This window comes from Lycorma delicatula, chromosome 8, assembly GCF_047948215.1.
Source record: "Lycorma delicatula isolate Av1 chromosome 8, ASM4794821v1, whole genome shotgun sequence".
Lineage (NCBI taxonomy): Eukaryota > Metazoa > Arthropoda > Insecta > Hemiptera > Fulgoridae > Lycorma > Lycorma delicatula.
The window spans coordinates 87,947,848-87,970,580 of record NC_134462.1 but is presented as its reverse complement, the minus strand read 5'-3'; the positions used below and the strand labels follow the sequence as shown (position 1 = coordinate 87,970,580).

At 28.1% G+C, this 22,733-nt stretch overlaps 1 protein-coding gene across 1 annotated transcript in view; it reads right to left on the bottom strand.

The window, feature by feature from the left end:
- unc80 (unc80, NALCN channel complex subunit) overlaps positions 1 to 22,733 on the bottom strand; it is a 242,538-nt gene that overhangs the window by 193,947 nt on the left and 25,858 nt on the right. Inside the window, exons 8-14 of the mRNA XM_075373197.1 lie at positions 21,660 to 21,885; positions 21,356 to 21,489; positions 16,287 to 16,370; positions 13,625 to 13,687; positions 10,028 to 10,191; positions 6,232 to 6,393; positions 234 to 406 (exon numbers count right to left, since the gene is read on the bottom strand). Coding sequence (XP_075229312.1) covers positions 234 to 406; positions 6,232 to 6,393; positions 10,028 to 10,191; positions 13,625 to 13,687; positions 16,287 to 16,370; positions 21,356 to 21,489; positions 21,660 to 21,885 — 1,006 coding nt within the window. The remainder of the gene's footprint in view (positions 1 to 233; positions 407 to 6,231; positions 6,394 to 10,027; positions 10,192 to 13,624; positions 13,688 to 16,286; positions 16,371 to 21,355; positions 21,490 to 21,659; positions 21,886 to 22,733) is intronic.

Genomic DNA, 22,733 nt, shown 5'->3' with positions numbered 1-22,733 from the left:
CATGTAATTATTTTATTCAGCTATGAATTTATAGTTCTTATTCCCAATCTTGACATACAGGTCATATTAGTGTTTATCTATTGTTTTGATTTTTTTCATTATATAGGATTGATTGATGGTCATTATCTACTAATAACTGCTAATAGTAATAATCTTTTTAGTCATTAATAATAGTTTTATCAATAATATTCTTTTTTTGTTTTAAATAATAATACAAAAGCATAGATGCATACCAGCAAGAATATTAATATCTTTAGGTTCAGGTACTTCAATAAAATCTTTATTCTCTTTTCGCTTAGTTTCAGGACTCTGATAGAAGGATACTTCAATTTTTGGAATAGGAAGAGAATTACTTCGTCTTCTCGGTTGCTGACGATTCAGTGACTCCTCATTCAAGTCAAATAACCTAAAAACCAAAAAGTTATTAATTAAGTCCATTCACATCTATCAAATATGTAAAAAAGGAAATAATAAAGTAGTCAACTATTTGGAGTTCACAAATTAATTTTTGGGAATGTTATATAAATTTATTCTTACCACACCTGCAGCAAGAGCAATTAAAAAAGCTCTAGCCTAAGCTTAATTCTAAAGTAGTAAGTTTAGAATGTGTTGTTTTATAACAACAGGCCAACATATCCCACATACATGTCATTATATGTACATATGACACTTATGTTCTACATTATTGTAGAACAGTATGTGTTTTGTATTGTAGGATACAAAATCTATTCTGTATTATTATACAGCAATGCAATAATAATTTTTTTTCTAAATTTCCTACGTCTTATAATTATATTTATTTAGCAATAATTTTTTCACTTACTTTTAATTTTTAAGAGCTAAATTTAATTATCCGTTTAATTTTTATTATACAATAAATTCCAATTTTTCTGGCTTTATTTTTGTAAGTCACATTTTTCCTCCAGAAATGTTTTACTATTTCTGTAAATAATGTAGATATTTATTTAATTTTAATATATTTATCCCAAAAGATCGGAAATTTGAAAACTGAGACCCAAAAATAGTAATTTGAAAAGATTTTATAAATTATTCATAGCCAAAGTAAATTTTTGACAGCCTATATTAGATTTGAAAATTAAAGTAACATTTGTTATCTATTTTTAACAACGTAGAACAGACTGTATTATTTTACACGTATAAACTACAAGTATAAACTAAAGCAAAGAAAATCTTTTATTTCATAAACTGTGAATTAAAATGTGTTATTAGAACGTGTGTTTGTAATGTTTAACTTGTACAAAGTGAAAAAGTAGGTTGTCCTTTCTGCAGAAATATTAACATTCATATTCATATACCCTATTACGAACAGTGGATTGTAAAACAGTGTAAATTTGTATAAATTTATTCTGATTTATACAAATTTCTTCTATCAAGCAGAGGCAGAGAATACATATTTTACTAAATATTTTCCACATAAAAGGTACATTAATTTGCTGTTTTGCACTATCTGCCCCTTAATATCTGCGATACTTTTAGAAAGTCTTGAGGTACAAGATACAATAATCAGGAGTTGCTTTCTCTGAGAGTAATAGAGTATTTTTTATGCAATCCATGTGATGGACAAAGTAAAGGATCACGTCATCTTCAACCCTTAGATCATGGTACCTAACATATGTGTCAAGAATATTTTTTTTCTTTATTTTTATTTAATTACTGCAGTTGCTCAATAAAAATGTAGAAATATTAAATTTTCAAATACTTCTTTCAATCATTAAGTGCACAAGCAATTCAATATTAGAAACAGTTCACTTAAATGATAAGAATTTTATACTTAGAGAAAAAATATAACTACATAAGTCCTGTAGGTGAAACTTCCACGGTAGAACATGCACTCAGCAAGTATAGCATCCACAGTAAAACTAAAATATAATGGATTGGGGAAAAAATTTCTTTGTATTTTAATGTAAAAGTAAAAAAAAAAAAGTTTTTTTTCTATATCTCAAACGAAGTTTATCAAACCACATTTATGCCAAGTTAATTGACCACCTTTTGCAGTTTTTAAGGTAAAAATAATAATCTTGTCACTGGAGAAATTGTGTTTTCTGAACTGTAATAAGTAATTTTCATAGACCTCTTTCGAAGCCAACTTTATACCTTTAAGAGTTCTGTAGAGAGTGAAATAAATGGTAGCCTAATGGTATGAACTCAGGACTGTACAGTGAAGCCATCAAAACTTTCCAGCCGAGCTCCCTCAATTTTCAGCAGGTCAACAAAAATCTATGGGATTTGGTGTTGTTGTGCTGGAATACACCTTTCTTATTAATCAATTCTTGTTGCTTTAACTTGATTACTTGGTGTAATCTTTCCAGTTCTCTTCAACGAAATCGTAAAGCCATCAAAATTAATCTGACACTTGGAAACTGAACATCTGGATCATAAAAACAAACCCTTGGAATCTTTTGAAAGAAAATTACATACACTGAGAAATTAACAAGCTTCTATTTGTAAATCAAGCCATACTGATAAAAAAACCCTTAAAGCATATTATCTCAGCATTAAGAGTAGCGCTAAGACCTCCAAACCCCATAAAATCGCAGAAAACCTCATATTGCCTACTGCAATTGATATGGTCAGTGTTTTAATAGGTGTGGATAAAGGAAAAAATTTAATAAAATTCCGTTTCCTAACGACACAGTATCAAAGGCAAATTGATGTTAAGGCTGCTGATGTTTGTGATCAGGTAATTCAGCATGCAAATTCAAGTAAATTTTTTAGTATTCAATTTAATAAATCAACTGATGTAGCACTTTTGTTTTGTTTTGTGAGATATGAATGCGATAGGGATAGATCAATCAAAGAAAATATGTTGTTTTGCAAATCAATACCTGGTCATGCAACACGACATCTTTTCAATGTTTTTTATGAAGCAACTAAACTATAACATAGAATGGACAAAATGTATTGCAGTATGCAATAATCAGGATGGTGTAAAGGCAATAACAGGAAAGAACATTGGATTTCTGAAAAAATTAAAAGATCGTCTTATACAAAGGGGGTGGAAAGGATGCTGCTTCCTTCACAAACATGCTTTTGCCACAAAAAATATGCCAGAAAATCTCAAATTCTTTGTAAAGCTGTAAAAATGGTTAATTTTATTAAAAGCTGACCATTACAGAAAAGGCTGTTTGCTAAACTATGGGATGAAATGGGCGAAAAGAAAAAATCTTTTCTTTTCCATACAGAAGTCAAATGGTTATTGCGGGGGAAAGTTTAACCAGATTGTTGTTATTGTGAGATAAATTAATAATATTTTTCCAGGATAACGTTTTTCAGAATAATGAATATATGTTGCTGTTGGCATGCTTAACTGATATATTTTCGCACTTAGAGTTGAACGTGAATTTCCAATAAAGTGAAATTTATTTTATAAATTTTATTTATAAAATACATAAATCTTCAGATTTATATATTTTTTGGCTTGCTCGTTGAAGTGAATAGAGAAATTTAGTCACAGAAGCATTGATAATATTAATCCCTTTCGCCACATCTTACCTCTTTCTGTAAAAGAGTTTTTGCCTATGGTTGCATTAAAAACTAAATATAAAAATCATCTTTTATCACTTGAAAACAATTTGCTTTTGTGTGTTTCTAACATAGACCAGAGTATGGAGAAACTTTTAAATGAAAAACAAATGCAAACTATCTCATTAATCTATTTTCTGTACATGTGTACTTATAAATATAAGTAAAATGTTTATAAATGATTTATTTTTCATAAAATGATTTCATTATCGTTTAAATGTAAAGTTGTAATTTCATGATCCCCAGGTTGAGAAACGCTGTTCTAGAGGTCAGAATCAATCATTTGACCAGATGGCAGCAGCTCACAGTGAACAATTCATTTCTGATCCCACCACATACACTGGATCCCCATTCCTGGTTTTGACTACATTTGCAAAGCTTTACTTTGCTTTGACCACAATCTTTTCTATACATTATTCTCATACATGATCCACTTTTTATCACCTATATTGAGTCATTTCAAAATTAGTTTGATTTTGTTCTGTTTTAGCAATGATTTGTGGATAAAAATTGATTGATTACATATTTCAGTATTAAATAATTTGGCACTAAAATTTCAAGGATTTTCTCTGTAACCTTCTTCAAATGTTTTAAAACTGTTTTACAGTTGATGTTTAGTTCATTACCAGTATCATGACTGCTAATGTGTAGATCATACTCAATTTTTTCCATGATTTCATAGATTCTTTCAATCACTAGCAGATCAGAACAAATCTTTTTAGCAACCTGTGTCACATTTTTCCCTTTTTTGTATTAATTCTCAAAATTTATCAATTTTTTCTTTATTTTCAAGATTCAATAACTTTTAGATTAATAAACTAATATATCATAACCTTTATAAAAATACTCAATGATACCTTTCAAAAAGATCAAAGACATTCATTAATATTACCAGATTCATTAATATTACCAGTCATGAGATGATTATAAAGCCATCTATTGGTAGAATACAAAGAAACTTATTCCCCAGGTCCAAATTCATTTCTTTTATGCACTGCAGCACCATTGTGCAGGCAAAGCATGTATTTTCTTATTAACAATTTTTGTACTTACGTATTAACGCCACCGCAGCTACAGCTTTATTTAAAAACAAAGTAGTCAATCGGATTTCGGTGGAAAATGAACAGTCTCTTTATTAATTTTGGTTATTTATATTTATTTATTTTATAAATATAATTTAACCAAACTTATCCTACGCTCGCTAACCTTGACTAATTAACACCGTAATTTTTTGAGTATTTATTTAATAAATTCAGTAATTATTGCAATTATTTATTATTTACATAATCAAAACACTCCTGTTAATTAGTCAAGGTTATCGAGCGTAGGTTAAGTTTGTTTAAATTATATTTATAAAATAAATAAATATAAATAACCATTTATTAAAATTAATAAAGAGACTGTTTTGAATCTATGTTAAACTCTATATTGGCCCATTTTCCACTGAAATCCAATTGACTACTTTGTTTTTAATTAAAGCTGTAGCTGCAGTGACATTAATACGTAAGTACCACAATTTTTTTTCCAGAAAATGCTATGTAATATAGAATTAAATGAACTGCAAGATGCAAAAAAGCTCAGTAAGTGCACAGCAGAAAATATGTTAAAAGACTGCATTAGTGCAATCTTCAATCTCCAAGATGCTATTACCTAAGACATACAAGTGTTACAGAATCATCAGTTTGGTAACACTTGATTAAAAATCAATACTATACTAATTAAGTCAGTACATATAACAAAGGCAGATCATTCATAGGCAAAGAGGCTTCATTCCCTTGCATTCTACATGTTGACTGTAGAAACTATGAGATGTGAAAAATTTCTTATTAAGTTAAAAAAAAAGCTGATCTCCATGATCAGAGTAACATCTCTACCTTTCATTCAGAGATTGTGGATTCAAGTTCCAGTCAGGAGTGGTCTTTTTCACACACTACAAAAAAATATTATTAGAAAGATATCTAGTTACTGAAATATCTTTTTTTCTGTTACGAATAACCACATGGAACATAAATATTCATTAGATAATAGAACAGATTTAAAATCATGTATAAAACGTAGGAAGCAATAACTAAATTTTACTAAAGTCAATATTAGTTTAAAATTAATATTATAATAAAGTTAAGCTTCTACAAGAGTAATTAGTGGTTTATGATGCAACTTTTGAATACAAAAAAAAAAGAAATACAGAGAAAAAGCAGTGAAAACAATGAAAAAATAGTGGAAGTAAAAGATACAAGTTGTGGTTAACTGTTTTACAACATTATTAAATGACCTTTCTTATAATTAACTACTTCCCCGTAAAATAATACATTTAATGTATGTATGTAATAAAAGTAATGTCATCAAGATGAAGGCATCAGCCTTCACTGCTGCCACTAGCACCAATTTCAGAAAGCTTAGGCAGTCTAAAGACGTGTCCTCAATCAAGAATTATATGACATCAGCCAATTCCTTTCTCCTTAGAAGCATAAAAATAAATTGTATACCTTATTTTATTAATCTATGTGCGAAAAAACACAATAAACATGTGCATGCTCAAACTTAAAAAGTTAAATATATGCAAAGGTATAACAAACATTATTTTTCATTTTATTAAATTTCTATAAAACATTACATCTATAAAATTTGAATATAATAAACTTATTTTTTAACCTATTTTTATTAAAGTTTATTTTTCTTTATTCTTACCTGTGATAAAGAAACTGAAGAGCCCAGTATACTCCTTCTTCAGTCCAGTGAGGTATAAATAAACAACGTAGCACAGCAACATCCATAAATGTTGCAGCTGACAAATCAACTGATTTAACCGCTCCACCCCTTATACTACCTAATGACTCTTTATCAAGTGAACTTTAAAAAAAAGAATAATATTTTGAGAGAGTACATATTATAACTAAACACTAAGAACAAGCACAGTTATAAAAATAATTTTAACAATTAAAATTCAAGTTCTTTATTTCCACTAAAATTCATGTGTACAATTAATTGTTATATATTATTATATTATTATTATTATAAAACAACTAGTATTCATAAATAAAAATATACAATATAATGTTAAACTTTACAATTTAGATACAAAAAACTGCTTTTAGTCATGCGAATTAGTGAAAAAAAGTGGCTAGGTACTTCAAGAATTAAGAAAATTGCGTTGAAGCTCCTTTAGAACAATTCAAAGAGTGGGTAGATGACAGGTGAAAAAAATACAAAAAGAAATCAATAATAAAGTGAGTATTTACTCAGCAATTCAGTATTTCTCAACTTGTGGGGCATGCCCCCCCTAGGGAACATGATAACACTAAATGGGGACGTGAGCATATCAAAAAGAAAATATTATTAAAAAAATTTAATAATTTACTTAAAGGAAAGCAAAATACATTCTGACATAATAAATAATAAAATACACAATTACACTATATAAATAAATACTATTATAAATAGTACACACTACACTATTATAAATAGGATTGTATCACTACGGCACAAAGTATTTAATAATTAATTTATCAATACAAAATTAAATCAAGTTTAATAATCATTAGTGATAATATATGAAATGCTCTTGTTTTCAGTTCAAAAAAACTCATCATCCACCCCCTGCCCAAAATCAAAGAGTAATTTATTACTAAATTGTCTTTTGATTTTGCCACTTGCCATGAAGTCTATGAAGATTTCTTCTTGGCGTTGAGAGCCCTTCATGAGTATTTTGAAATGGATCTCTAACTTGCTTGTAACTTGTTACCAAGTTGTTATCAGCAAGAAAATACTTTTTAAAATTATTTGCCATCATATCTTTGCCTATACAATTTTCAGTGGTTACAAAAACAAATTTCACATGTTGCTCTTCAGCCTTGTAAGTTTTAACACATTCATCCACATTTGCAAACATTTCTAGGTTTTTTGCTTTAAATCTCTGCTCCACAATTCCAATTTTCTACAAAAAGCAATGACTTTATTACTCGTATCCAACATATGTGTATTTGCTCCTTGGAGTTGAAAATTCAAGGTATTTAATTCCTCGAACATGTCAGCCAAGCAGCTCAATTCCATCACAAATAAACCATCTCGAAACTTCTCTGACTTCCGATCATTTTTTCTCTTCTAGAAAATTGGTGATTTCATCCTCAATTCATAAACAAGTTGCAAAAATTTCTCACGAGATAACCATCTTGCCTCTCAATAAAATAGTAACACTAAATGTACGACACCTATATCTTTACAAAGTGGAAAAAAGATTCTTGATTTTATGGGTCTCATTTTTATATAATTTACTACAGTTACAATATACAACAGACCAGAACTCATTTCTTTGGTAGCCAGAGCTTCTCTGTGGATCATGCAATGTGTCTACACACTGTGGAGATTTTTGTTTCACAAGTAATTGTATACTTTGGAATCTTTCAGATATTGAATGAGCACAATCGGTGTATGTGCCGACACAATTTTTCATCTCTATGTTTGCCTCGTTTATAAAATTATTTAAGATAGCAAATAATGCGAGTGCTATTGCTTTGAGTTCTATTGGTTTGCATAAAAGTAGTTCTACTGCTGACATACCATCACAAAATCGAACATAGGCAATGAAATGAGCTTCTTTATTGCTGATGCCTCATCAGGCTGAATTGAAAACAATTTGCCACGCAACTTCCCAAAAGCTGATGCTATACATCTTCAGCTACATCACCAATTTGACAGGCAACAGTACCATTTGATAAAGGTATGGACTGCAATTGTTTGGCAAAATTATCTCCAAATATAGTTTCTAACATCTCAATTGCAGCTAGCAAAATAAGCTCTTCACCAATGGTATGAGGCTTTTTGCATCTAGCTATTTTATGTAAAATTTTGTAAGAGACAAGTAAAGTGTTTCATTCACAAAGTTTTTTTAAAAAATAATATTTGCTTTTCATATGATTTTAATTTTAATTTGAAGAATTCTTGGGGTTTGTTAACGTACTCACTATGAAGAGTTTCCAAGTGCAGTTTAAGTTTATTAGGTTTCATGCTGTCTGCTGCCAACATTTTTTAGCAAATGACACACAGGGGGCTTTTTTCTTCGTTTATTTCAGTAATGGTAAACCTACAATTTAAGTATTTTTGAGAATATTTTCTTGATTTTATTTTCGGACCATGCTCATCTGTGCACTTGTTGATGCTTCACTATCATCTAATGCTCACTTATGGCCACTTAAAAATTTATCCATGATTTTGTATATATCTACTGCCATGAATATTTATTTAATAGTGTGAATTGCAATTAACACGCAAATTACAATATACACATTCACAATAGATTCAATAGCAATAGAAGGACCAACTCAAGTGGGACTGGCTGGAATTGAACAAGGAGCAGCATTTATAAACATTTGCGCAGATGTTCAAGAATATTCGAGACAAATTGGAACTTCTCACAACGCCGTGAGAATGTCTAATATAGTGGACACAAGACAGAAAAATAGAGAGGTGTCAAATCTGGTGTCAATGCAACGGATTGGTGTTGCTAAATATCAATAAATTTACTTATTCTTGGTAATCTGTAAGGTTTGTAATTAAGGTCTTAGTGTAGCTATAGCATCAAAATACTCTAAATACATTATTATTATTATATACATTGTTATTGTATGAGAGGGGGGCGCGATGAAAAGTATAATTGAAAATTGGGTCGTAAATACTGAAAGGTTGAGAAACGCTGCCATAATTCATTACAAAATTCAGTTCCTGACTAGCACACAATGTAATTACTACATTCCTAATTCAGCTCAAGTCTGCTACAAGAAATCTTCAATATCAAATAGCAAAAGCCAACTTTAAGCTCCTTCAAGAATTCCTTCAATTAGTTAAACTTGCAATGTACAGGGACAGTTTATTGAAAATGCTCAATGCAGCGTATATAAAAAAATCTTTTACAAGCCTCAAAATTTTTTTGCGACATGACTACCATACTCCTTCATTGCAACCTGGTCAAGTAAACAAAGGAATTTGCAATTGTGTGCCCTCCCCTAATGAAGAAAATACACATAATGTGGATGAAAAGATAACTAAATCGAAGTATACCTAGGTCATTAACAGGGGAAAAGTACGTTCAGATCTCTTCACCCTACAGACCAGCCTATTTATTTTTATTTTTCAGCAATTATTAGTTTTATTGTTGAACCACAGGTACCACCCCAAACACTTATCCCATACTTCAATCTACTATTTACCAAAGCAAAATACACTAATTTCAAAATAGAAACTGTGCAAATAAACTTTATAAAATATATTTAGATTTTTTTTAAATATGTAACTATGAAATTTCCAACAACTTGATAAACAAAAAAATACTATTCAATAACTCGTAACCAAAATACAGTACAAAACAGGTATTATTACACTTATAAAATGTTTATACATGTTTATTTTACATATTCTTTTAAAATTGAAGTAATTGTACTTCAATTTTAAAAGAATAGTTATTTGTTGAAATAACTAAATAAATTTTTACCTAACTTGTTGGAGAAGAGGTTGTGAGTGTTTCATGGTTGAAGATGATATATCATGTAAAGCTTGAGGATGTGATGAAGTTGATGCAGCACTTCCTATCACAGTAGCAGCAGCAACAGTGGCACTTCTTCTACCAACACTAACTTGAAAAATACTTGTATCGGCCTGAAAAAAAATTAGAACTCTAATATGTCAATAACTTCATATTTACATTACAGTTCAAAAAGTATTTGTCACTAGACACAGGATGCAATAAATAAGGTCAAATTGAAAAATTGGAACATAAATGAAAGAAGACTAAAAGAACTCCTTTAAACAAGTCAAATTCTCAATGAACAAAAAAACATTGTTATATAGTTAAAATCATAAGAAATAAAAACTGAGTTTCTAGATCTACTACAACTTAATTGTAACAGGCCATCTGAAATGAGACACACATATCATCTGAGAATGACAGAGCCATGCTCAAGATAAACAAGTATGTTACGCCAAGGGTATTAAAAAAAGTAAAACATGAAATCAGCTGCATAAGTGCTACTGTGTTTGTACAGTGGCACTGACTGATGCCTCTCAAATCTCACATGCTTTAAAGCATTACAGCTAAAAAAAAAAAATTGCGACTAATAGTATAAACAGCAAGTTAAATACCCCTAGACAAATAATTATTTTAAAATCCTACATATTTCTACTGTGAACAAAACTGTTAATTTAAATGAGAAGGTACCCAAAAATAACTGGAATCTGTACCTGGGGCGCAATCTAGATATAGTTGCAAACTCCACCACTAGGTGTAGTAAGCATACAGCAATCTGTGGCAGTCTGCCAAATGGCATTGCTCTGTATTGTTAGTAAGGTGCTCCATATCAATTTTTCTTGTACTTATTAAAAGTATTTTTTGTGATGGGTGGACAAGAAAAGTAAGTGCTGTATCATCAGCAAAAGCTGTGACCTTTTCATTAAATTTTGCCTCATACAATTACTTACATATATAAGATATAATAAAGGGGCCAATACAGAGCTCTATGAAATCCCATGAACTTATAACCTCTTTATTACTACATTTTCCACTCAATTGAGCGCACACTTGATTCTTGTTCATATCAAATCAAGTGTATACCCACTGTTCAGTTTCATGTCCTCCTTTAATGATAAATAAAGTATGTAATTCTTTTCTTCTTATGTAAAGCATATAAATTTTTAAATCTAGTTGAGTTCAACAGCTGTTTTATATTATATAGTATGTCTTTCCAATACTATTGTTAGTGTAAATCAAACAGTAAAAGATGTAACTTAAAATGTGAAACTAAATATGAATATATTAATTATAATACTCTTTCAACATAAATATTGTATATGTACACCATTTTTAAACTCAACAATGTGAGATCAGTTACTATTATTTAAATAAGTGAACATGTATCTAAATGTGTTATAAATAAAATATATATTGACCACACTAACAAGGACTTTATTTAAAGATATTAATGATCCACTGGTATAAGTTCTGAATAATGGAAGGTGCATTTATGCACAGTTATTCGAACCACTAACATCCACAGGTTACTTTGCAAAATCAATAAAATGGTGAAATGAATGAAAATCAATAAATGGTGCTTAATTTATCATAACTTGATTTAACAAATTATACACCAGTTACAGAAAACATAGTAAAGTAATTTCTATGGAGAGTCTTTCTCTAAACTCAAACTGTTAATCATTAAAAAAATTACAAAATTTATAGAAAAAGATACTATTCTTTTTGGACATATTAATCAAGAATTTTAGCAGCAAGAAATGTGGTCAATAATTTACTACTTATTGACCACTATACTGACTATTATTGACACTATTACTATTATTGACCATTATATATAATGGTAATTCATCATCACCTTGTTAAAATAAGGAATCTTGAAAGACACCTTGCTGAAAGCCGAACTTGTACAGAAATGTATAAGGTTCTAGTGTACAAGCTATGATTTTATTTTAAATAAAAAAGGTCTGATATTATCAACACCTGGAATCTTACCATAAACACTGATTAGCACAATTCTTAATATCTTATCAGTTATCATCTGAGACAAGAACAATTTGTTGATTATTTTTGATATTTTATGATAATCTGGTTCATTAGTTACAGAAGGAAAATTTTTTTTTACGGAACACCAAGGAAGTAGTTATTAAAATTTTCAGGAATAGGTTAATATTATCAGTTAAAAACTTCACCATTTCCATACATTTCACTGTTGAATCTTACAAAAGAAGTCACATTGGTTCAAATCAGACGTCCTCTCCTTTTCTTCTTTTTAACTTTTTTTTTAATTTAAATATATTGATATATTAACCCATGATTGTAAAAAAATATTTACAATAAATAATTTTTCAATAACAATAAAAAAAATATATGAAAAAAAAAAATCAATAATTACTAGTGAAATAAAATTTTATGTACTTTTAAAAATGTGTATATATAATTTAGTAGACATTATTACATATGTGTACATGTAATAGAGTTGGTGAAACATCTGATTATTTAATATTAATTGAAAATTATAATTTAGAATCATATTATTTTTGGATATTCTGTTTAATTTTATTTAATTATTCTGGAATTTCTGTTTAATTTTATCCACATTAAAGTTAACTACAGAGTGACTGAAAAATATACAACATACACACTGAGACATACATAATCAATCTTTAATAAATTGCAAAAAATTCTTATCTTCATTTCATTTATTTGTTTTTTGTTGCCAATCATTTAATCGCTCTTTGGTTTGATACAATTCTTCTGATCTTAATTTATGTACAAGTTCTCTAGTTTTGACATTTTCTCTCGTTACATTCATCACCCTTTCTTAATCTTTTTATTCTATCCTTGGTCTTAACATTTTATTCCTCTTTATATTTATAATCTCTTAATGCTTTCATTCATTCTTTCTTTTCAACATTTTCTTCCTTTTTATTCTTTCTTTAGTTGTAACATTTTCTTCCTCTTTTTTAAAAATATTTCTTCATGTTATCTTTCTTTCTTTTTCCTGCTTGATTTTTTCTTTTCCATTCTTGATTACTCACCAAATAATCCAATAATAAAAACTGAATATTTTACACCATAAGGTCAAAATTAACATTTGTAACTAGTATACAAGAGTTCAGTAAACGGAATATTTTAATTATTATAACCTCTTTATTACTACATTTTCCAGTCAATTGAGCGCACACTTGATTCTTATTTACATCAAACCTAGTAATACAAGTAATAAAAGGACTTACTCTATCTTATTATTCAATACTCTATCCTAATATTTCATGTAAGATTGTTGAATTAATAATTGCATAAATAACTGATGTTAATAATAACTAATATTTCAACAATTGTGTAACTGTCCATTTATTAAAGAATAAGAGGATCGTATCTCACTTTCAAATGAAATAAGTTTAAATGAAGTGCAGCAAAAAATGTGTGTATGTAAATTTTTTTCAGATTTTTTTTCCATGTGTTTGTCATAACAAGATTCACCAACACTTTTACAATGAAATATTGGAGTTTTGGTGCTTGTGGTAATAACATTTTATACAAAGGAAAAAAAATACTCACAGTATATATTTGAGATTCCTTTAAACCATCAGAATCAGCAAGAGATGGCAATCTGAATATTACCTGAAAATAAAATCTCAGAATATATTCACAAAACATTTAAAGAATTGATCTACATTTTCAATTTAGATCACGCTGAAAATCTAAATAAAATATAAGTTAATAAGTAAATTGTAATTGTTTACAAACTTTTTATAACTAAGTCCCAGAAAAAAATTATATTTCTTTATAAGTCTTGGTTTTCAGTATTAATAGCAAACTACCAAACATACAACAAAAGAATAATATTCTATCACTTTTACCATCTGCATTATAAAATCAAACAATTACAAAAATATGAACAATTAAAAAGACAGATATTTTTTACATGTATACTGACATTTTATTTAATTAATACATCTTTTTTATTTAAGTTAAAATCATTTCATCTGGAGCATCAGTATAATTATACTTAAAGCACAAATGCTAACAAGGTAAAAAAAATTTTGTTTTTAATATTTTTACTTCCTTGTATGAAGTAAAGGAAGTAATGTAATCGTGAAAAATTTCGGTTTTCAGATTTCAACGGAAATATCCGACTATTTTCCACGTGACTCTTACGTATGTATGTATGTACGTATCTCATATAACTCAAAAACGATTAGCCGTAGTATGTTGAAATTTTGAATTTAGGACTGTTGTAACATCTAGTTGCGCACCTCCCCTTGATTGAAATCGATTGAACCAATACTGTCCAAAAAAGCCCAAAATCCCCAAAAATTTGGATTTTGGACTTTTTCTTAACTGCAGTAATAAGCCCTAATTGAGAGCTTTCAACAATATATCATAAGTGATACTTATTTTCATTGGTTCCAGAGTTATAGCGAAAAAAATTTTTAAATAATGACCTATTTGGATCTATAACGGGAAGGCACATCGATTCAAATCAGACCTCATGTCCTTTTTTATTTTTTCAAAAATTTTTTTTAAAATTAAATATATTGATTTATTGATAATTATTAACCCGTCCTGTAAAAAATTTTAAAATAAATGTTTATTCAATAATAACAATAAAAAAAAATACGAAAAAAATCAGAAGTTATTGGTAAAATAAAATTTTATGTACTTTTAAAAATGTGTTTATATAACTTAATAGACATTATTAGAGTTGGTAAAACATCTGATTATTTAATATTAATTGAGAATTACAATTTGAATTGCATTATTTTTCGACTTTCTAGTTTAATTTTATATAATAATTTTGGAATTTCTGTTTAATTTTACCTACATTAAAGTTTACTACAGAGTGACTGAAAAATAGACCCTCACGAGAACATTTACAATGAGGCATATATGTCCGATTTTTAATAAATTGCAAAAAATTCTTATCTTTTAATTCATTACTCCTCTGCTATTATTGGACAATATTCTCCCTAAGTCAGAGTCAATCATCATTTCGTATTTGTTTTTTGTTGCCAATCATTTAATTTTTTTGATTTGATAATATTTTTATGATCTTAATTTATGTACACGTTCTCTAGTTTTCAAATTTTCTCTCTCTTTATATTCATCATTCTCTCTTAATCTTTTTATTCTTTCTTTGGTTTTAAAATTTTTTTCCTCTTTATATTAATCATCTTCTCTTAATTTTTTTTATTCTTCCCTTGTTCTTAACATTTTCTTCCTCTTCATATTTATCTTCCTGTCGTTTTATTGAGATATATTTCTTCATGTTATCTTTCTTTTTCCTGTATGACTTTCCTTTTCATTTTTGATTATTCACCAAATAATCCAATAATAAAAACTGAATATTTTACACCACAAGGTCAAAATAAACATTTGTAACCAGTATAAAATACTTCACTAAACGAAATAGTTTAATTATTATTAACTTTTATTTATATGACACCAGAAATCTGAAACTTTTATTAATCAGCAACTCATGAAGGTACAAATAATACTGATCTAGTAATGCAAGTAATAAAAGGACTTTTATTCTATCCTAATATATTAATGTATACCAATTGTAATTATGCTAATTGTATAAATAAAGTTCAAGTTTGATTTATTAATAAATCAAACCTATTGTAAAAATGTTCTTATAATAAATTAGAATTCAATACGTTATTAATGAAATAAAATTTTATGCACTTTTCGTTCTTAGAAATTGTGTTTATGTAATTTAATAGTCGTACAAGGAAGTCATGCAGTGTCTACGTGATATTTTTTTTTTAATTTTGATTTTAATTACTTTTATTTAAGAATAAAAATATAAATGTTCATGTTTTGAGTTAATTTCCACTCTACTTTTATGTATGCTTAATCATCAAGACTACTTTTAGATAAAATTAAAATTAATTAACAATTAAGACAATGAAGTAGATGAAAATGTAAAAACATTAAGACCTCTAAATGCAATCTTGCATATAAAAACAAATCTCCAACGCTATTTTTGTTCTTGGTAGTTGAAAACATTTTTTTTTTTTTTTTTTAATAATGATTAATTCATTGTATAAGTTGGAAGCATGAGCATAGAAATATGACACATACCATGCATATGCAAGTTCAGGCTTCTTTTATAAATTCTTACTCTCCTTAAATTAATTCTTTATAAAAAAAATTATAATTTACACCTATGTAATAAAGACACAACAGTTAATAGCTTTATTTTTGAATTACTAACCACATGCTCCTCTTCAGTACTAGAACTCTCTTCTGGTATAGTTTCTGGAAATACTGTATCTTTCGGTGATGAAACCCAATTACTCTGTAACAAGAAAAATATTTACACGACTGAAAAATAAATAAGATTAAAATCACTTATCGCCTCACTCTCCTTAAGTTTCCATAAAATGAAAGCAATTTACTGCATAAATAAACACCAGGAAATCATGAATGTATATAAAAGCATTAATATTATCACATAAATATATTATCACTTTACATAAACACAAGTAATTATTGGTTTTTACCATTTTATATATATATATTAAAGGCTAAAAGTAAAATTCAGCAATCCACCATAGTACAGAATCTAATAATATTTCTTACTTTATTATTACTTCTTCATTTGTACATCAAAAGTGCTTATGAGGATTTTTCCTCATCGTCAGTTGATCAAAAATAAAAAATTTTCTTTTTTAAATTATACATTAAAAATTGTAATTATCGCATATATAGTATAAAATATGTAGTCAAAAATTAAAATAAAATATTAAAAATTAAACATTCTTAATATCAATTTTTTTTAAATTTTTTAAAATTTCCTACACATGCATGTGGCCGGCCACTACATACAGTACTGTATTAATACTTTATGTATTTTACTTAATATTTACAAAAGTGCTGCTATCTACGACAGCTTTGATAAGACAATCATTATCAAACTCTGTCTGCAGATTAATCAAGCTGAACTTTTGTCTACATTTGTATATATAATATTTTTCTAATTCATTTCATCATTTTTAAAATGTCCAATTTTATAACATTATTAACATTTTCGTTTGTAATTTCTATTATCTTTAAATTTGTTTCTAAATCGGTAATGAAATATTTGTTAACTATTAAATGGTCAGCAACATTAGAAAATCCTAATTTATATTTTACGTTTTTAAATTAAAATATATATTTTTTATGTACTGTTGTTTCACTCCTGAAAATATTATTTTAATGTCTGAAAAATACAAAATTAGGCTAAATTTAAAAGTGTAGTAATGTAAACATGGGTATTAGAAGAGAATCATTTTTAAAACAGATATTAAACGCTAGATACTATGTATTTAAAAAACACCTTATTCATACACAATATTTAGAAAATACATTAAATTTAAAGATATGTTTTCTCTAAAATCACTAACTTTAATTGTTCTAATTTATAGGGTACTTTTCACAAATCAATTGTTTTTTAACCAACTGAAGTAACTTTTAATTATTTACATAAAACCCTCAGCATCTAAAATATGTTGAAACAAGTCTCATAGTAAGTTTGTCTAAAACATATAAAATATAACAAGCTTGTTTGGAAGTTAATGACAAAATTTGTGGCTCAGTTTCTTCACCTTCTCCACTTCACTATCTTCACTAATGTGGGCAAGAACACATGATATAGCTGTCGGTAAATTTGGGTGCTATTGCTACCTTATCATCAGCCTTTGGATATTTGTCAATCAGATAAATGTACTGATAGCATACACACACACATTAAATTAATTAATTAACTGAGCAACAGATCTTTATATTGCATAATCTTTTTCAGAAGCTGTTCTCTGCATAGTAAGACCAAGATATCAAAAGAAGTCTTTTATTGCTTCAATTACGTATATACTTATATAACTTTCTGAAGAACCCACATGGCTTCTTTTTCTTTCTTTTTTTGACAAGTATTTTTTTTTTTTGGCTTGATGCAAGTCAAGTGTTATTTCATCACATTTTCTTTAATAAATGTGATGAAGCAGAATTTTTCTTCTATAATGGTCCTTATATCATTTTATGACACTATGGTCCACAGTACCAATAGACTTTCAGTGTTGTCAAGTAAAAAGACGAATTTAATTTGTGTGAGTCCTTAGATGTCTTGATGTGATGCACAATAATCCATCAGTGCAGTTATTACCAAAAGAATTTTTCTATTTTATTTTTTATTCGCTATCAAATTCTTCTAAATCAGTGAAGATCAGAGTCATCAACTGGATTTACTGTATTGTTACTTCACAAGTATATCTTAATTTTTTTTAAAACATCAAGGATTTTATAATTATTTATGTGAATTGAAAAACACAAAAAATTCCATATTTTAATTTTAAAAAATATGAAAACAATCAAATACTTCTAGCGCTTTTGACAGTAAGACATCTTCAGATTTTATTAATTTGAAAATGAAAATAATTTTGTCTTTTAATTAAAAAAAGATATGAAAAACAATAAAATACTTCTAGCACTTTCAGCAGTAAAACATCTTCTGATCTTATGAACTGAAAAATGCAAAAAATTCCATTTTATATTTAAAAAATGAAAAACGGTACAACAATTTCTAGTACTTTTGGCTGTAGAGATCTTCAGATCTTATAAACTGAAAAAGCAAAAAATTCCATTTTTTATTTAAAAAAGAAACCAAAATCAATACCACACAAACTTCTAAAGCTTTCAACTGTAAGGGATCCTCAGATTTTATGAATTGAAAAAAAGCAAAGCATTCCATAATTTAATTTTAAAAATACAAAAAACTATCAAATACTTCTCGCCCTTTCAGCCATAAGTCATCTTCAATTTTAAGATTTGCAATATATTAAAAATTTCATAGTTTAATTAAAATAAATACAAAAAATGATAAAAAACTTTTAGCACTTTCGGCTGTAAGATATCTTCAGTATTTATATACTGATAGCAGCATAACAATTACCATTTTTCAGTTCCCAAATTAAATTATTGGCACAAATTAGAATTGTTACTCTTTTCTTTGACAGTTTTAGAATTAAGCATGTTATCTTCTAGCATTTAAAAAAAATTCATTTTACCAGTATTAGAGATGTCTTCTCATAACACTTACATATATCCTAGACCACTTGTTTTTAAACCAAGCACTAGTAATTGGTGTCAACATCCTTCGCTACATCATTTAACTTTGTACAGTCGTCAAAACCTTTAAAAATTTCAAGGCCCAGTTTTCTGCAAAAAATTCTGCTTTTGTTTTTAAAAACTGAACTTTTAAACAGAAAGTGTGAATTCCATTGCTGCTAAAACCAGTGAAAAATTGCTTCATCTAGTGCATTCTAAATAACTGCCCTGTATCGTAAACCCCTACTCATTTTTTTTTTTTTTTTTACAATTAGTGTTACCTTCATAGTGTGCATTCAGTAATTCTTGTCTGTTGTTCTTATTGTTCTAACTGTAGAGAAAGTCAAATTACAATTGCAGCAAACTATTTATTTCTCATTTTTAATGCCTGAATAACCTTATTTTTGTTTTTAAAGATTTAAGTTTACTAGCCTTATTTCAAAATAAAGGAATACAATTGAACAGAGTAACTCGACATAATGTAAAAAGTGAACATACTGTACTATAGTGTAACACTACACAAAAATATAGGAGCTACTGTATCCAAATCACATGTTCAATAATAATGGTAATTAACATTGAAAGACAAACTGTACTCTGGTACTGCCCACTACTATCTACCATAAATACTGAGTTCACAATGATGAAAAATAAATCCATTGTGCAATATTCTTGTCATAGATCACCTATGAATTTATTAGACAAGTTACAAAATTCTAAGAATTTCTTAATGAAAACTGCAGTACAATACAATACTTATCATCTTATGGCTTATTACTGATTCAAGTCAACACTTATGGGCCATACGAAGCAGAGATATACTGTGTAGCTGAATTATTGGTCCATCCTAGTTTTGTAGCAAGTAAAAAGAACTATTTATAAAATTTATAGATAGGAGTAAACCAGCAGTTGCAATATAGTGTGACTCTTTTCAATTATATATATTTGGTGGTTATAGGGAAATTATAGCCTTTTCTTTTGTTTAATACAGAGCCTAAACCACATTGGTTGGTAAAAGAATTATGAAGGACCAGCCAGTTCTTTTGTTACAAAAATTTTCATCATACAGTATATATAGCCTCTTATTTTATTGTTTTATACTAAAGCGCATAACTTTTTTCATTTGGAAGCATGATAATTTTTGGAATTGGTCAGCCTTGATTATTATAATTTACATATAATATTAACTCTGTGCAGTTCTATTCTGTAGGCAACAACATTCTAAAAATGTTACAACTCAATTCAAAAATAAAATGTTAAAAAATAACTACGTACTTTTGTCTCCTTGCTTCTGATCATCAGTAATGAATACTTAAAACTTGAAATAACAATCGAATGCAGAAGTGCAAATCATTTTTGATAATATATGAAAATAAATACAAAGAAGTAACTCTGTTTATTTAATGCCGAGTTATCTACAAATTCAGTTCAGGAGAATCCAGAATATTTATCCTCTGAGTTTTGAGATCTGATTTGGGCTCTCCATGAAAAATTAGGGTGAACGTCTTTCTGTAAATTTTTTTTGAAACATTGGGGACCTTCCAGAGGGAGTCAAAGTTTAAAAATGGAATTAAACACCATTATTTAACATCAAATATACTTATAAGAATAGTGCATTCCCATATATGTTTGAAAAGGGGCTCGAGTTCTGTTTATTCATGCAACTTTACAAAGAGAGAGCTGAATGAGAAAGAGAAAATGAAACAGAGTTAAAGATAAATCTACACCCAACTCAACTGGTAGATTATTCCATTGCCCATCCACTTGTTAGATTATGTCAGATTTTAAATAACCAGAATGTATAGGTATTTTTTTAAATTCTGAAATTACTTTAATATTGAAAAAAAGTGCGCGCACACACAAAAACAATTTTCACTAGGAACATGTGCATGTGTAATATATATAGTGTTGTCCCTTGCAGTAATAATAATAAAAAACCATCTAAACACAAAGAGATGGGTACATTGCAATGGCTGCAATTACAGCAAAAAACTGTAAGGTAGTTCCTGGTTCTAGGAACAAAATCAGCAAATACTTTATTATAAACAATGTGATCAAATTTAATTAAAATTTCCATCAGCTGATAAAACCAAAACTACCAACATTCAGCGATTTATAAGCACTCCATTTTCTACACACTAACATATTGAGCAGCCATAACTGAATAATATTTGTGTGCAAAGAAAGTTCTATGATTACCTCTTCATCTGGTTGCTGTGATGATTTTGACGGTTGCATTTGGTCAACAAAAGAAAAGCTAGCTGTTTGACTCGGAGGACTTTCACCTGTTCCTACCGCACTTTCATCACCACCAGCTTGTGAAGATACTTTACCTAAAATTTTAATATTTAAATTACACAAACCAGATAATGCATTTAAAACATCACAATTATTGTAAAACAATTATCTGGTATGAACAGAATTTTAAAGTTTATTTCAAAACATTACAAGTTAACACACCAAAGATAAGCAAAGAATCTTGAAATTATGAAGAATTACTTACGTCCCAGAAAATAATCACCCTCAGGAAGGTGAGAATGTGGAGGTTTAAGCATACTTGACCAAAATGAACGTGGTTTTGGTTTACAATGAGCAGTAAAACATAAAGTGTCTGGATGTCTGTATTCCCATAAAGCCTGCCATATTTTTAAACCATTTTCTAATCTGAATGTTTGTAAATCAGATTCTTTTAATTGATGACATATCGGTGCAAATAAATATATAAACAACTGAAACAAATAAAACATATGAAAAAAATAAACAATAAATGTAATGTATCAGTATTAAAAATTACATTCCTATAAATATGATCTTATTATAATTTAAAAATCTTCATCTCCTTCAATACAATAACTTTTTAAAGAAATAACATTTAAAGTAGAAATAAGTGGAAATTCCTTTTACAAATATGACAACCTATGAAGGTCAGTTTAATTGTAATATACTAAGTTTTCAGTCAGGAGTAGTAAACTCAGTTTTCTGTCTATACTAAGGTGACAAATTTACTGATCTCCTCAACTGCAGTCTCCTATAATTAAGTAAAATTACTTATCTTTTTTCTTTAATGAATATCTGTAAAATACTTAATATTCTCACAAACATGAGGATACGAATGTGTCGAGGGTCCAGGGGGCTCTGCCCCTGGCTAGATGGGCAAGCCCTGATCAGCTAGTAATTTGATAATTTCAGTTAATTACAGAACAGAAAAAGAAGAATTTATTAAAATTGCTGACAATCTTGGATGTCTGTTACAGAAGAAAACAATTACTTCACAGCCCTCCACAGCCTGTAAAGCAAGAAAAACGCCTACACTAAGAATAAGGCTGTACGCTTGCCTAAAAGACTTTATTATTTTTAGTATGGTCAAGATACTCAAAAGTTTTAATGAAAATGTATTTTCCCTTCACAAACTCTTTTCCATCAATTAAAATTATGAAACTATGTATATACTATAACCTATACACTACACTATATATATATATATATACTAATGTATTAATGTATTGTTAAAATATATGCAAAAGTGCAAAAAGTCTTATTGTCACTGAGAACAAAAATTGAACTTTTTTTAATCATT